General features: G+C 36.1%; 1 protein-coding gene across 1 annotated transcript in view; it reads left to right on the top strand.

The window, feature by feature from the left end:
* LOC135211556 (uncharacterized) overlaps positions 1-17988 on the top strand; it is a 41668-nt gene extending 23680 nt beyond the window's left edge. Inside the window, exons 3-7 of the mRNA XM_064244856.1 lie at positions 14496-14681; positions 15263-15331; positions 15729-15818; positions 16600-16785; positions 17462-17988. Coding sequence (XP_064100926.1) covers positions 14654-14681; positions 15263-15331; positions 15729-15818; positions 16600-16785; positions 17462-17640 — 552 coding nt within the window. The 5' untranslated portion in view covers positions 14496-14653 and the 3' untranslated portion in view covers positions 17641-17988. The remainder of the gene's footprint in view (positions 1-14495; positions 14682-15262; positions 15332-15728; positions 15819-16599; positions 16786-17461) is intronic.
* The last annotated feature ends 40 nt before the right edge of the window (positions 17989-18028 follow it).

The raw sequence follows: 18028 nt of genomic DNA, 5'->3' as shown, positions 1-18028 counted from the left end.
ATTCCTGCGCTGTATCTGATTACTGTCATTGCCCATGTGTTTATGGCTTTTATCATATTTCCGATGTTGAGTTTTGACTTGAGTATCGCCTCGAGTCTCTGCATATATTCTTTCCTGATCGTGTCCTTCATCTCTTGATGTTTTGTATTCCCTCCTTCCATTATTATTATTATTATTATTATTATTATTATTATTATTATTATTATTATTATTATTATTATTATTATAATGGATTACCTATGCTTGATGTTACCTGTCGCTCATCCTACATGTAAGATAATTAGAGTTGAAGTTACGTCTACAAATCTGTGAATCAGATGTAAGATCTATAATTACATATATTTGTGATGTGGGAAAAATGGGCTATTTGCCATTAGCAGTAATTTGAAGTTATCTTAGGATTTAGTTTATTTTGACGAAAATATAATTGCGACAGAATAATTGAAAGAAACATTATAGAATTAACAGAACAAAAATACACGTCATTAAATATTCATAAAAGCACAAATATACGTCATTCATTAAATATAAATAAGAACACAAATATACATCAATCACTGAATATAAATAAGAACAAAAATATACGTCATTTATCAAATATAAATAAATGCAAAAATATACGCCATTAATTAAATATGAATAAAAAAACACAAATATACGTCATTCATTAAATATAGATAAGAACACAAATATACGTCATTCTTTAAATATAAATAAGACCACAAATATACGTCATTCATTAAATATAAATAAGAATGCAAGTATACGTCATTTATTTCATTTAAATAAGAACAAATATACAAATATACGTCATTCATTAAATTTAAGCTACACAAATATAGGTCGTTCATTAACTATAAATAAAAAAACAAAAATACAAGTCATTCATTAAATATATATAACAGCACAACTATACTTCAATAATTTAATATACGTAAATAACAGCAGAAATATACGTCAATCATTTGCATAATTTCAAGCAGCGTAAACATCTTAACGAAGTATTTAGCACACCCATGTAATAGAAATCTAAAAGTGTATATATATATATATATATATATATATATATATATATATATATATATATATATATATATATATATATATATATGTATATGTATATGTATATGTATATGTATATGTATATGTATATGTGTGTGAGTGTATTGCCTCTTGTCCTGTATTGAGAATTCTAAACGTTAAATCATTCGATTTCTGAGCTATCATCTTAGGATTCAAATAAACATTTTAAAAATATCGAACTCAACCACCTTTCTTGTATTTAAATGTTATAGCAAAAACGATATATTAGCCTCTTGATTAATACCTCAGTAGTCATAAATTACGCCACACGTTTTCACCTCAGTCACGGTTTTTGTAGACGATTCAAAACTATGAATTAGTGGACTCGGAATATATACTTAGTTAATCGATATACGCGGTTTGTTTTTTATCTCGTTATATATCTATTAAAACCATATAAATCGTTCATTATTATTAAAGGAAGGAGATCAACCAGCCCAATGAGTCAGGCTTGACTCCCACAGGGCTGGCTCGAAAACTTCGGGAGAAAAACAATTTTTTTGAATAAATAAATAAATAACTTATACAGAACACATCTGTCTTGCAGGAACAATCTCGTTGATTTTCTTAGACTGAGATTGAAGAAGTGTCACGTGATTTTGCAAAACTTTTTTTTTTTTTCATCTGATTTCTCTTTCTACGTTACGCTGCCATTTTCATTTTTAAAATTAATCGTTTTCTCATGTACACGAGGCAATCTTAAGTGCTTTTACAAGTGCATTTAACTAATGCCCTTACACTTCTAATCTCTGCATGCGTATAAAGCACGCAGGGAAGAATTTCAACGTTTCGCTTTTTTTTCTGAACATATTTTCTCAATAATGAAGAACTTTGATTTTTTTCCATGTCCGTCATTACCTGATTTCTGTCCGTTTAAACAAGAAGTGAGTTATATTCATATATTCTTATACACCGAATAGCACAAGATTACTTTTGCGAGTATACTTCGAGTAAGCTGAATATCCACTTATTTTTCAAAAGTTAACTGTCTTTCAGTGATTAACGAGGATTATAACTTTAAGATTACTGATAATTATTTCCTTGAAGTAGTTTGTCTGTGTAGACACAGATATATATATATATATATATATATATATATATATATATATATATATATATAATATATATATATATATGGAGAGAGAGAGAGAGAGAGATATGCCACGAAGGAAAATAAACAACGGAGTATCCGCGAGATCTTTCGACATTCACAAACGTCCTTTACTTGCTAAGTAAAGACGTTTGAATGTCGAAAGATCTCGGCGGCTACTTCATTGTTTATTTTCCTTCTTGGCATATATCTTTATTTATGGATTTATCACATTCCTAATTTTCGTGATTCAGTTAAACATACATACATATATATATATATATATATATATATATATATATATATATATATATATATATATATATATATTATTATTATATATTGCTACTTTCAAAATACATATATTCCCATATATATATAATTATACTAATATAATATATATATATATATATATATATATATATATATATATTATATATGGTACTTTCAAAATGCATATATTCCCTCTTAGGACTGTACAAAATGTTATGTAGAATTGTGCAACATTTTTTCAGATTCCTAGATAGCTTAGAGATAGGATGTTTTAAATGCGTGTTCAGATTTCGCATAACATATTGTGAATATATATATAACGTAGAATGTAAAAAGAGAGAGATTTTCTTTATCTGTTCGAAACTACGATTGTTTCCCTATTATGTCAGCACTGTGAGATTAGAAGAACTGCGAGATCTCCTTTTGCTTTCCTAATCTGTCAACACGTTTGATAAGCGAGCTTGAATCTTCAATGTGTTTTTGGAATCTGTCATCATGCGTGGTAATGGGGCTTCTCCTTCGTCTCGATAGGGTACGAACATTATTGTATACTGGTCTCATACGCGTATGTCTTTGCCGAGTGCCACGTGCAGATTACACATTTTGTAAGTAAAATTGCGTAAGATTTCAAAGCTTCTGGAAGCATTATGCCAAAAACGTTTTGTGTCATCTCCCCCGTCCAGTTTCCAAAAGGGAGAAGAATTTCATTAGATCTTAGATTCTCAAGGCTTTAACATTCTCTCTCTCTCTCTCTCTCTCTCTCTCTCTCTCTCTCTCTCTCTCTCTCTCGACATCCTTGAGATTATATTAACGTAATGTAAATTGGTCACTCGTAATTTATGAATTTCATATTTGATATTTCTTAGAGTTTATTTAGTATTATCTAGTGTTTTTGTGGAATCTGAACAAACGTTGTTGTAATGGCGCCTGGTTTTTGTGAAAGTGTGATACAAGCTGCAGCAAGAAAGAAAGAAACTGGTATACCAAGAAGGTAAAGTATGTTATATTTTTATTAGTTGCAACTAATATCTAATGGTTATGGTGGTTTGGTAAGAAACTAATAACTGATAGGAACTGTGATTTGGTAAAAACTGACTGTTACAATGTTTTGAGTGAAAAGATTTACACTTTTACACATTGCAAATTTTTGTGTTTTGTGTTTGTTTCATTTTTTGTGTGTTTCTTCATTTTCTTGTTGAAGTGTGCCTTTTTATTTTATATTTTCATTTACATTCACAATTTAATTGACTTAGTTATTTTCATTGCTTAATCATTACACATTAATTAAATTTAACACTTCTGAATTAATATGCATTTACTTAGAATTCTTTTCAAGTTTTATTATTGTTCAGCACTTGTGAATTAATTTAAAATTTTCAATTATTGCCTAACACTTTTGAATTTTGATTGAATTAATTTTCTTGAATTTTGTGATAAATTAATTTTGATTTAATTTTACTTAATTTGATTCAAGAATTAATTAAACTTTACTTTGTTTTCAAGTAACAGTAATTTTCCCTGATATTGTGAATTTCACTTATAAATTTTGAGTTTAATAATAAATTTTTGTATTTAAAACTTTTATAAGTGTTTTCTTTATCTTACACCATTTAATTATGATTGTATTTATGTTAGGTAGAAACATAGAATGGTAATTGATCTGCTTTCCTTTAATTTACTTGAAGTGACTTAGAACCAGGGAAGTACATAGACTTTTGAAATCAGGGAAATACTTAAACTTTGAAAGTTGTTGATGGAGTGATGCCCATTGATTAATTTAATTTAATTACAAGATTACCTCACACCTGTTTTGATGAACCTAGTCTGATTTTCTGCAATACTGGTAAGTTGTTAAGGGATCACTGTTGCCTTTAGAGTACTCAGTCGTTTAATACCTGTGATGAGGGTTCAGGTGTCTGGCTTTTGTGAGGTAACAGTTGATGAATGGTAACCAGATACTTGGCACTTCATACAAATAATATTGATAATATAATATATATATATTATATATTGTATATATTATATATATATATATATATATATATATACACATTATATATATATATAATAGAGACAGTATAGCTAGCAGCATATTCAGCTATTTGAGTGACGAATCCTTTCGTGTCTGTAATAGCCACTTTTGTCCAAGAGGCTTTTACGCTGAGCTGACCATGATAATGAACTGCTTAAGTGGTTAAGTGGTCTTGATTAGGCCAATAAATGCAGGTACCGCTCTTGTAATTCCATGGTATGGAAAGTTAGTACATTAGTTCAAACGCAGATATGTTTGAATACGCAAACCCAAGCAGCACACACACACACACACACACACACACATACACACACACACACACACACACACACATATATATATATATATATATATATATATATATATATATATATATATATATATATATATATATGTATGTATGTATGTATGTATAACTGAATCACGAAAGTTTGGAACGTGATAAATCCATAAATAAAGGTATAAGCCACGAAGGAAAAATCCATCTTGATTTGAGACTGCGTTGACGAAGTTACGCATTTTCAGCCATAGTGGGCAAGAGGGCTTTCGAACTGGGAGAAATATCTCCCAGTTCGAATCCAAAAGTCTCAATTTTCCTCTTACTTTAATTTTTGTTTCCACTCTTCTACTATCTTTAACTCAGTTGTTCAACCTAGCTGTCCCCCCACCCCCTCTTCACTAAAACCTTCTTACAGGTTGGGCAGGGACTCGGCTTCTGCGCATTGGCTCTTTCTTGATCCAAATGGCGGAGGCTGTAGAGGTTTGGTCCGCCTCTCGAGTATGTTTGGACCCTGAGGATGTTGATATGATTTCATACGAATATCTATCAGGGAGGAACTACCTATGGGGGACTTGCCTGCGGAATCCGGGGAGGTATAGTCTCTACGGTAGGACTCTCGGCATTCTATCCAGTTTGCCCTCTATTGTAACATGAATGGGGCTGATTGCATACTAGTTATTCCCTCAGTCCTATCAAGCGGGTTTTGCTTACACTTGAGCCACTCATGTTATGATAGAGCTATCCCTTCGGGGCAGGGTAGGGAGTGGACATACGGGAGTCAGTCTCTGCTGAGTGTCTTTGGTGAGAGAGGGGTTGGTGCGAGGGGCCTGGTTTTCTGCTTGATTTGTAGTAGGTTTTTCAAATTTCTGTTGAAGGATTAATAATTCACGACCCTATAATAAACTCCCCCAGACAATGCGACCTCCTGACACTACCCTCCTCTTCGACCTCTGGCATGAACAAGGACAATCCTAAAGAAAATTAAATTGCATAGAAGACGACCCATGACAAGACCTTGAATGTGGCTATGGAAAGCTCTAGCAGTGGTGAGAGAATTCTTTATGTTAATTCTCTCTCCTCAGATTTAAATTGTTTTACATTTATGGAAATATTTGGAAGGTTTGGTGAAATTAAAGTCATAAAGTATTGTGAAACTGAAGATTTTGCATTTTGGATGGTTTGGATTGAGTTTGCTACTCGTAAGAATGCCATGAATGTTTTCAAGTGTGCATCTAAGGAAAACTTAAAATGTATATTAATTCATAAAATACCCCAGAATATTGAAGTAGATTCCTTTTATCTAGCTAGGGTCAGTCACGAAACTACAGACGGGAAACGTAAGGTGAGGAAACCTCTACCTGCCAGGTGGCTGATTGTTTCAACAGAATCAGACTTTTGCAATCTTTTTCACTTCAGGAAACATTTGAGAACATTGGTAGGAACAATGACCAACTCTGATATTACTAGATTTGGAAAGAATAGTTTTTTGGTTCATGCAAAGTCTTACAGACAAGGTCACATGATCTCTAAGCTGAAAAATACTGATATGATAAAAGAGGTCAAACCACACTATAGTTTTAGTTATGCCAAGGGAGTGGTATTGTCATGGTAATTGCTTTATAGCAAATAAAGATAAGTTACAAGAAAGGAAAATGCATTTTCTTCAAGTAGGTCTGCAGCAAAGAGGCATTCACACACGTGTTGGAGGTGCCTGTTCTCATGATTGTTCGAGAATCGTCAGGTGTACTATGGAACTCAACAGGCGCCGACGTTTCGTGAGAAACGCCGAGATTTCTAATGCAATATTCCTTCGAGATCCTTCTAAGTAGTTCCGGTCTACTCGGGAGTTTGTGACGTTCATGCTCCGGCCCCCGTAGGCCCCGCCCCCAGGTCGCCGTATGTATACTACTGACGAAGTATCAGAGATCAGCAGTAGAGATCATCAGTTAGAGATCAGAGATCATCAGAGAGAGATAAGAGAAGAAGGAACAGATGAAGGATCAGAGAGAAAAAGGCGCTCGAGAGTTTGATCGGAATCTGGTCAAGTCGTCATCAGGGAGGACGACCTTGATATTTCTACGTTGAGCAATCCCTCAGAGAAGAAACGTTCTACAAGAGGTTTCAAGGAGTTCCTGTCCTTCAAGTATCAAGAGTAGACATTATTTTCTGCAATACGGTGTCAAGAAGATGTCTGAAGTTATAGTTCTCCTTTGTGAAGTCATCGCTTCAATGATTGATTTCCCAGCAGAAAAACTTGCCAGCAAGTATTTTCATTGCCTCACTGTTTCCCCAGTCCATGCAGCATAAGATTGACGTTTGTTATGTAAATAGGAGAAACCATTCTGCATTTATCTTTGTTAGTAAGCTTGTAAATAAACCTTTGTTCTGTTTGTGTATCTTTCCATATTCATATCCCCAGTTTCAACTGTTGGTGTTGAATTCATTTTGTTTATTTCAATATCGAATATTGGAGCAGATCTCTTGGGGTTCGTGACATTAGTTGTGACCTTGACAGGATCTTCTGCACCGTAATAGTTTGAAACAGGGAGAATATAGAAAGAACCAGGATGAATGAGATGGTGAAAGAGTTTATTAGTCTGGTAAGCTTCTAGGTCTAGAGGGGAATGATCTCCGTGAGTATGTTGAAAAGAAAGAAAGTGAAAAGTATGAGAGAGATGAAAGAGTGGCTGAGAGAGAGGAAAGAGCAGCTGAGAGGGAGGTAATGAAAATACTTGCTGGCAAGTTTTGCTGCTGGGAAATCAATCATCGAAGCGACGACTTCACAAAGGAGAACTATAACTTCAGACATCTTCTTGACACCGTATTGCAGAAAACAATGTCTACTCTTGATACTTGAAGGGCAGAACTCATCGAAACCTCTTGTAGAACGTTTCTTCTCTGAGGGCTTACTCAACGTAGAAATATCACGGTCGTCCACTCCCTGATGACGACTTGACCAGATTCCGATCAAACTCTCGAGCGCCTTTTTCTCTCTGATCCTTCATCTGTTCCTTCTTCTCTTATCTCTCTCTGATGATCTCTGATCTCTAACTGATGATCTCTGCTGCTGATCTCTGATACTTCATCAGTAGTATGTATACGGCGACTGGGGGGCGGGGCCTACAGGGGGGCGGAGCATGAACGTCACAGACTCCCGAGTAGACCGGAACTACTTAGAAGGATCTCGAAGGAATATTGCATCAGAAATCGCGGCGTTTCTCACGACACGTCGGCGCCTGTTGAGTTCCATAGTACACCTGACGATTCTCGAACAATCATAAGAACAGGCACCTCCAACACGTGCACGAATGCCTCTTTGCTGCATACCTACTTGAAGAAAATGCATTTTCCTTTCTTGTAACTTATCTTTCTTTACTATAAAGCAATTACCATGGCAGGTATTCAGTCAAGACCCATATGAACTGTCTGACGAGGAATTGCTGGAAATGTGTTATGATAAAGTGTGGCAGATTTTCAAGGTTCCAAGGTCAAGAATGATTATTTTGTCTTTTAATAATGATCAAGTTCCTGATTATGTATATGTTGACAAGGAGAGATTTCGTGTTAGACCTTTTAAGCATAGACCACTCCAATGCTTCATATGTTTTGGATATGGTCACTCGTCAAAGGTGTGTACTAGAGACCAGTTATGTGCTGCCTGCTCTTTACAAAAGCATGAAGGCGAATGTTCTAACCCAATATTATGTATAAATTGTTAGGGAAATCATAATGCAAGGCATAAGGAATGTGAGTCATTTAAGAATGAAGTGGTAGCCATACAGAAAGCTCATGCTGAACATCTATGTATTGGCTAGGCAAAAAGACTTTTGTTCCCAAGACTTCAATGTAGTGATGTAGTAAAAAGTGGGAAATCGAATAAAAAAGATCAATCTAGGATGCCAACTTCAAAGCCAAAGCTTCAGCTATCCCCTTTTGAGCTCGAAGTGCATTCAGCATCCCCGCCTTCATCCAAGAAGGCCCCTTTGTCCCCTCCCGATGGGTCTCCTCTGGGTTTCTGGGAGGTCTCTCAGGCTTCTGATGTACAAGCCTCACAGGTAGCTTCACTGCCTGATCTGGGTATGTCCCAGAATGAAACCTTGTTCAATGTACCTCATAAGGTTCAAGTTCACGCTGCAGAGATGGTGCCTCTCAGAAATAAGAGACCCCGTACTCCTTCATCATCTCCACCTACATCCCCACACCATGGTAGGGTTCCCAAGAGAGGAAATAGCAGGTCTCTCAAGGGTCTGCCAAGTTCCTCTATGAAACAAAGACCAAGTCTTTCCAGACCAGCCCATTCCAAGTAAAAAAAAAAAAAAAAAACTAATCTTATATAATGGCTCTATGTCAGTGGAACATACGAGGTTTCCATTCAAACATAGAACAGGTCCGGGTCCTTTATAAGGAGCATAATTTAGCTGCCCTTTGTTTGCAAGAGACCAAACTTGGTAATGTTTCTCCTAACTGTGGACAGAACCTTATTTTTCACAGAACTCCACCACCTGTAGGTGAACGTGCTCTTGGTGGCACATGTATTATTGCGGCCAAGTCATTACCACAAAAAGTTATCATTAGACTTGATACTGCAAGCTTGTGCAACACAGATTTTCATCAACAAATGGGTCACTCTGTGCTCTCTTTATCTAGAACCTGGCCTAGAAACTCGATTGGTGGACAGAGCTGGCAATCCAACACAATTAGAGGTTGAAGATTTGCACTCACTTTTAGACCAACTACCTCAGCCTTTCATTCTGAGGGGGGATTTCAATGCAAAACATACTTTGTGGGGGGATGGTAGGTGTGATCACCGTGGGCTTATAATTGAAAGATTGTTAGATTACAATGATGTAATTTTAATGAACAATGGTTCTCCTACAAGGGTTGATGTAGCCCATAACTCCAGTTCAGCAATTGATCTTACAATATGTTCGTCATCATTACGATTAGACTATAAGTGGTCAGCGGATGAAAATCTCTATGGGAGCAACCACTATCCCATCCATCTTAAGTATGTACAAAATACACCCTCCCCATCTTTACCCAAATGGAAGATAAAGGATGCAGATTGGCAGCTGTATGAGAAATCTACCAAATTGAAAAAGAAACCCACAAAATCACTTTGTAACTTGTTTACTTCTAAGTATTTACTTTTAATTTTACTCCACACTCGAGTACTTTCAGGCCCTATCTGTGGCCCATTTTCAAGAGATGTTAGGGATGTCAGGCTGGGTCAAGGCCCAGCAGGCTTCTGGAACTTCTTCTCGTTGTGCTGTCATTTATGTGATGGCTGTTCTGGTTTCCTTGAGAGTTGCCAATCCCCTCTTGTCGCTCTGATATCATGAGCTGAAGGTCAATGGGATTAACCCTTGTGGTAAGGGAGTGGTCACCAAAAGTCTGTTTGGCAGAAAACCTAATCTCCAGGTCAGCAGGGTCAATCTTGTCTTCTTTTAATATATTAGCTTTTATATCAAAGCTCGGCTTATGGGATCTTCTGAGGTTTTACCTCAGAAGATCCCATAAGCTGAGCTTTGATATTAAAAGAAGCTAAGATTGACCCTGCTGACCTGGAGATTAGGTTTTCTGCCCAACAGACTTTTGGTGACCACTTCTTCACCACAAGGGTTAATCCCATTGACAATCAGCTCAGGATATCAGAGCAACAAGAGGGGATTGGCAACTCTCAAGGAAACCAGAACAGCCATCACATAAATGACAGCGCAATGAGAAGTTCCAGACGACTGCTGGGCCTTGACCCAGCCTGACATCCCAAACATCTCTTGAAAATGGGCCACAGATAGGGCCTGAAAGTACTCAAGTGTGGAGTAAAATTAAAAGTAAATACTTAGAAGTAAACAAGTTACAAAGTGATTTTGTGGGTTTCTTTTTCGGTCTTAAGAAGAAAACTGAAAGAAGTTTTTGTTTGGTTAAATCAACCAAAGTCAATCGTAAGGCCAATGAATTTCCTTGCCCCTCGGCTGCCTATGAATATCTCGCTAGTGTAATGATTGGAGGGGCAATGATGTCAATTCCTAAAACATCAGGGAAACCCCGTCGTCCACTGGTACCTTGGTGGAATAGTGAATGTGCCATGAGTAGGAAAATTGCAAGAGCTAGTTACAAGCGACATCGAAGGCGTCCTGTCTTGGTTAATAGAATGATATGCAAGAAAAACCTTGCCAAACAAAAGCAAGTTTTTAAAGAAGCAAGGAGGGAGTCCATCGTTAGGTACATATCAGAATTAAAGTATAACTCGCCCCTTTCTCTAGTTTGGGATAGAATCCGTAAATTACTAGGGAAATTTTCCCCTTCTCCTTTACCTATTTTGAAAATCAACTTGGTAGTTATATCGGATGCAAGAGAGGTGGCAGAGGTCTTTGCTCAGCACTTTTCAAGCATTTCAAGCCCCAGTGAATTTCGCAATGTTAGAAACACGACTATAGTTAATCCGCCTGTTTGTTCTAACTCTGAGGCATATAACCTTCCATTTAGTATTGTCGAATTTGAATATGCCTTGTCTTTGTCTTCTCCAACATCACCTGGAGAAGATGATATTATTTATGCAATGATTTCTCATTTACCTCTGGAGTCAAAAAAATTCTTTATTGATGTTTTAAACGAATTCTGGTGCTCAGGGACTTCATACAAGTTGTGGAAAAACTCTAATAGCTCCTTTTTTGGAACCTGGAAAGGACCCTAGTCATCCCAAAAGTTATAGGCCTATTGCTCTTACCAGCTGTGTCTTCAAGATTTACGAACGAAGGGTGAATTTTCGTCTGATGTGGTTATTAGAAACAAAGAGCCTGTTGTCGAAGAGGCAATTTGGCTTCCGCAAGAATAGAAGTACTTTGGGCCCCTTATTATGTATCACATGTGAGATTCAGAATGCTTTTGCAGTCCAAAATCAAACCATTGCTGTGTTCTTTGATCTGGAAAAAGAACTTGATACTACCTGGATGGTTGGTATCAAATGCAGCTGTTGAATGGCGTATTGGTGGCAATATGTTTAATTTTGCCAGACTTCCTGTCTGACCGGTACCTTAAAGTTAGAATTGGCTCTACCTTCTCATCAGAGCATCTTCAGGAAGAAGGCATTCCACAAGGGAGTGTGCTTAGTCCAACCTTTTTTAATATTGCCATTAATGGTTTACTTGAACATCTCCCTGTTGGAGTAACTGGTCAAGCATTCGCAGATGATATTGTTGTTATGTGTAGTAGAGCTACTGCAGTTGAAGCTTGTACTAAAATTCAGATTGCAATTAATGCTGCTACTACCTGGGCTAATAGTAAAGGTTTCAAATTTTCTGCTGAAAAAACTAAAGCTATACGTTTTTGTAGAACATGAAGAAGGGAAGAGATTCCAACCTTATTTTTAAAAGGTTCTATCTTGATGTATGAAGATAAAGTCAAATATATAGGAATTATTTTTGACAAGAAATTGACTTATGCTGAGCATATAAATGAGACCGCAGTAAATGTTAAACAACAGTGCAATATTCTTAAAGTTGTTAGTAACCTGAATTTTGGAGCTGACCGTACTACTTTATTAAGAATTTATCAGGCCCTATGCTTGAGTAAGATTGATTATGGATCTCAGGTTTATAGCTCGGCATGTAAGACCTTGTTAGGCAAGCTGGATGTAGTACACAATATGGCATTGCATATTTGTACAGGTGCTTTTAAAATGTCTTCTGTTGAGAGCCTTTATGTAGACTCTGGTTTTCCTCCTCTTTTCATTCAAATTTTAAGTATATAAAAATCCTGTTGACAGAGCACCAACTAGACCTTCATTGCCTAAGCCCCTTGAAGTTAGATTAAACATTAGTGCGAGAGAGGTAGGCCTTATTCCTCCACTAGTTATGGAAACTACATTTTCTAAATTCCCTCATTGGTGTAGGCCTCCTTTAGATATTTGCCAGGTTAGAGACAACAAAAAGATCAGCTGAAGTGTTCAGCTTAAAAGTAGTTTCTTGGCCCATGTTTCTGAGCATAGTAACTCGATTGCTGTATATACAGATGGGTCAAAATCAGCAAATGGAGTTGGATGTTCTGTCATCGTCGATGAGAGAACAATTAAAAGAAGCCTCCCTATTAAGCTCTCAATTTTTAATGCTGAGATTTATGCTATTTTTAGCGTTTTGAAATTTATTTTTAGTACAGGTAGCAATGGGGACTCGTATATTATTTATTGTGATTCCAGAAGTTGATGCCATCGAATCTACTTGTCCAAGAGGTGCAGGATTGGCTGGTCCTCCTGCATTCTGCGAAAACACATCAGTGTGAAGTTTTGTTGGGTTCCCTTGCATGTGGGAATTCGTGGTAACGAGCTGGCTGATACAGCTGCTAAGCAGGCAGCTTCCTCCCGGACTTCCCAATCTGTGAGGGTTCCCTGTGAAGATTTTAAACTTTTTATTAAATCATTTTGTAGGACCAAGTGGCAGAATCACTGGTCCAACTTAAATAGTAATTTAAATCTGAAATCGATCAGACTTTCTGTTCATCCCTGGTCACCTGCTGTTGGGATGGATAGAAGATCTAGTATAGTTTTAATGTGCCTGCGTATAGGGCATACGTTTTTAACACACAGGTATCTTTTAACTAGTGGAGCAGAGGCAGGTTCCTCAATGCTCCAATTGCAGTGAGGCATATATTTATTGACTGCCCTCTTCATTTTAATCATAGAAGTCGGTTTGGTTTCACCAACAAACCTTTGTCAGATATTTTAGGAGAGGGTGCTCCCGCAGAGGAGATTTTCTAATTTCTTCAGGAAATCCATTTGTTCTATGATATTTAATTGAGTATTTTAATATGAATTTGATTTTAATAATTTGGATTATACCTATACGTGTACCTTTTATTAGTAAATATATCCAGTCGATATATATACGCTGAATGGCCTTCACCTCTGGCATGTGACAAATGGCCATAAATTTTATAAATTTGATTCAATTCAATACGAAGGAACAATAAACAACAGAGTTTCTGCAAGATTTTTCAACTCGACGTCCTTCACTCAGCTGAGTAAAGGACGTCGAGTCGAAAGATCTTGCAGAAACTCTGTTGTTTATTTTTCCTTCATGGCTTATACCCTTTTATATATATATATATATATATATATATATATATATATATATATATATATATATATATGTATATATAATACCTTATATATATATATATATATACTATATATATATATATATATATATATATATATATATATATATATATATATATATATATATATATATATATATCACTGATAAAGTTCGTTCCATCTAACCCTACATCCCGATAGTTTACCAAAGTCCTCCCTGAATTTCCAACGGAACCGGTGCATAAGATTTCCAATATTCTCTCGACTCATATCGAGTTCTTGTTTTAGATTTAGCTGGCGTTATGCCTGCACGGGCTCTTGCTCATATGAAGAGCAGCCCGCAATATCGCATCGATATAGATAAACAAACAGACACGGAATGGTGATCGTCCCTGTCATCATAAAATTTATAAAAAGAAGTTTCTGTCGTCCTTCGATTTGACAAATTAATCTGTTTCTATCCAACAGGTCGGTGGTCCGAAGTTCGATTCTCGGCTCGGCCAACGCGGAACCAGGGGAATTTATTTCTGGTTCGGATCCCACAAGAAGCTGTAGGTCCCCGTTGCTAGGTAACCAAGCTGTTACTCAGCTCCTCAGTGGTCTGGTAAAACTAAGATATACTTTTTTTATTTCTATCCAACAGTTCATCACTACGGCAAAGCCGAGTCATAGAAAATGGGTTTCAGAAACTGATTCCTGGGCTTTTTTCTAGTCGCATTACTCCTCGTGACTCGAGGGGCTAATGGACGCTCGCCTGTGCACGCGATCTCCAATCGCGCTATTTTACCCGAGTATGTTTTCATGAATTTCACCGACATCGCTGGTGCGTGTAAGTTGACCGAGCTTTTAAGTCAAGTTAAATATGTTTTAAGACAATTTGTGGTTTTCCTAACTTAACCTATCTCAGAGGCACCTTAAAAATACAATCTCGATCTTCCCAACTTAACCTATCCCAGAGGAGCCTTAAAAATACAATCTCGATCTTCCCAACTTAACCTATCCCAGAGGAGCCTTAAAAATACAATCTCGATCTTCCCAACTTAACGTATCCCAGAGGCACCTTAAGAATACAATCTCGTGTTTCTTAATCGCATTTGCTCAGTGCTTAATATGGAAACCGACAAACTGAAAAAGAAAATACGTAGATTTTATACTATTAGAATTCAGCTCTTGCACCCTGGATAGCAACAGTAGCAATCATTTACCTGCCCACCAGACAAACATATATTTTTTTTTATTAATCACATTTTCTTCGATATAAAATTAGTCCCATCATTATCCATCGAATCTATTTCAGAATTACCAATCATGCTATTGATTTTCGTGGAGTAATCGCATTTCATTTTCAGTGTTTATCGAGCTCTATCTACATGGTCTCATTTTTTCCTATTTTTTTTTTTTATAAATAAGGTCTATGCAAGGAATTGTGCTTGGCTGTCTCGGGATGTACAGGTGCTACGGTCTATGATCATGGCAATGGTAAGCTAATGGATGATATATCTCACCAAAAACGTTATTTTGAACAGTATACATATGTATGCACCTACACATATGCATGCATACACACACACGCACACCTAGTTTCTTCCCTTCTCCTGTCAAACTTTAGTATATTCTCTTCCTTCTTCTGTTTTCTTTCTGGCCCCACCCCTTAAAAAAAAGAAGCTGTATCTTCCTTCACGATCAGGTGTGACTATTTTATATTTCCACTTTCTTTTCTTGTGAAGTTGGGATAGATAAGCACATGTGCTTGCCTGTTTCACTGATCCTTGTATCTAACATATATATATATATATATATATATATATATATATATATATAGATATATATATATCTATATATATATATAGATATATGGTTTCTTGTCTTCCTGCAGGTGTCTATGACTGTCTAATCAGCAACAAAAAGCCTCTTGGATACTTTGACATGAAGTCAGACGCGGCTGCATTGACCATCAGAAAACAAAGTAAGGAATGTGTCTATTTGTATTTGGTTTCCCAAATACATTCATTTAAAGATGACCCATGCTTTTGTAAGAGCAAGGTTAATTTCACGAATAGAGAGAGGATACATTGAAAAGCAAAGTTTAAATGATGAATTGTAAGTTTTGCGTCTCTGAAATCAATCTGAAACGAAATATTATTACTAATATTATTATCTTGGAAGCAGACGGTACTGTCTTTCAGGCAAACTTTGATGAAAAGAATGGCACTTATATCTTATATTTTGCCTTATTAACTGAGTATGTTATGTTTCTCATTGTTTTTCACACTTATTTTATGCACAAATTGGGCATTTACTGTCCTACATTAACAGTCTCAGGCCACTACTACTTTATGTATGCGTGTGTGCGGAAAAAATATCTCAGGCTACTACTGATTCATGTGTGTGGAAGAAAAAATCTCAGTCCACCACTAATTTATGTGTGCATGCGTGTGGAAAAAAATCCCCAGGCCACTACTAATGTATGTGTGGAAAAAAATCTACTAATTTATGTGTGTGGAAAAAATTCCCAGGCCACTACTAATTTATGTGTGCATGTGTGTGGAAAAAAAATTCACAGGTCACTACTACTTTGTGTGCATATGTGTGGAAAAAAATTCCCAGGCCACTACTACTTTGTGTATGCATGTGTGTGGAAAAATATCTCGGGCCACTACTAATTTGTGTGTGCACTTGTGTGAAAAACATGTTGTCTAGTATTATAATGTACCATTAACTCTTACTTTTATTGACTGTACCAACAGAGGCTCCAAAATGTGATGGTCCATTCACATTAACTGAGGTCGGGTGCATAATGCTGCTGGAAGAACTCCATATTGCCAAAACTTGTCGTAGGTTATGTCAGTCTCTGGATGCAGATCTTGCTGTCGTGGAGATAAATGAACAGCAAAGGAAGTTATGGGATAGACTGAAAAGCATCTACAATAAGCGTAAGTCCTCCTATTTCTCTATATGCACGCATGCAGGAAAATGCTGAAGAATAAATTGCACTCCTTTATCTGAGATCAGGCAATAAACAAAACCTTAATTTTTCTAGTGATAGAATAGTTAAAAAAAAACAAGTGCTGAAAATTCCGTTTTGATCCATGCCTCTTGAAAATATCAATAAGAAAGGGGTGTCTGTCGTTTTCAAATTTGCTGCAAGAACCACGAGTTCTTCCTATATCGTCTAAATGGTTTAGAATATTTCATGAGGAAATTTTAATTCCTGTCAAAATATCTCCACTCTATTTCAGGAAGGATGCGTCTGTCCATAGAGCTTGAGATTATTTGTTTAAACAATGAAATTGACTTTTTTCTGTTGTAAAACCACAGGTTCTTCATTAACATCCTCAAAATAACAGATGACTTAGTTACTTCTGCCGCCCTAGGAGTCCATCACTTCTCTTCTCTCTTATTATTATTATTATTATTATTATTATTATTATTATTATTATTATTATTATTATTATTATTATTATTATTATTATTATTATTATTATTATTATTAAAAAGTTCATTTCTTCACTGACAACTTTTTAACTAAAAGTAAAAACTGTTTATTGCTCAGAATCTTCACAACTGAAGTAAATTAATTAGTTTTTTTTTTGTTTTTTTTTTTTTCAGCCGACTTTTATTTCTTCTGGATTGGAATTGAGAAGAGCCAGTGGCTCACTGGTGTACCTGTGACCACTTTTACATCACCAAATAGTTGTGGAACCATCCGGGAAAACGGAGTCATTAGGGAATCGCTAGAATGTGCAGAAGCTCTTTATTGTGTCTGTCAACGTTTCGTGTATGAGTAAACATCTTCAGTCACAATGAGGAAGGAACCCAAGTTTAGCTTTGATGAACACCTATCATGTTTGTGTTAGCCTTTTTGTGTGTAAGAATGAACTTTGTCGTTAATAGGGTTATTTCTGGGTCCGACAGACTTTTTTCTTACGGAACTCTCTGGAAGTTAGAATTGAGGAATTCCAGTTTACTAGTGAAAAAACAATAATAATAGATGGGCAACTGGGGAAATCATAAACCTTTCTTTTTTTATGCAATGTTGTATGTAGCAACCTTACTGACCACAGACTTTTTTTTCTTACGGAACTCTCTGGAAGTAGACTTGAGGAATTCCAGCTTACTAGTGAAAACCAATAGTAATGATGGGCAACTGGGGAAATCATAAATCTCTATTTTGAT

This window comes from Macrobrachium nipponense, chromosome 4, assembly GCF_015104395.2.
Source record: "Macrobrachium nipponense isolate FS-2020 chromosome 4, ASM1510439v2, whole genome shotgun sequence".
In the NCBI taxonomy this organism is placed as follows: domain Eukaryota; kingdom Metazoa; phylum Arthropoda; class Malacostraca; order Decapoda; family Palaemonidae; genus Macrobrachium; species Macrobrachium nipponense.
This window is presented reverse-complemented; position numbering and strand designations above follow the sequence as displayed.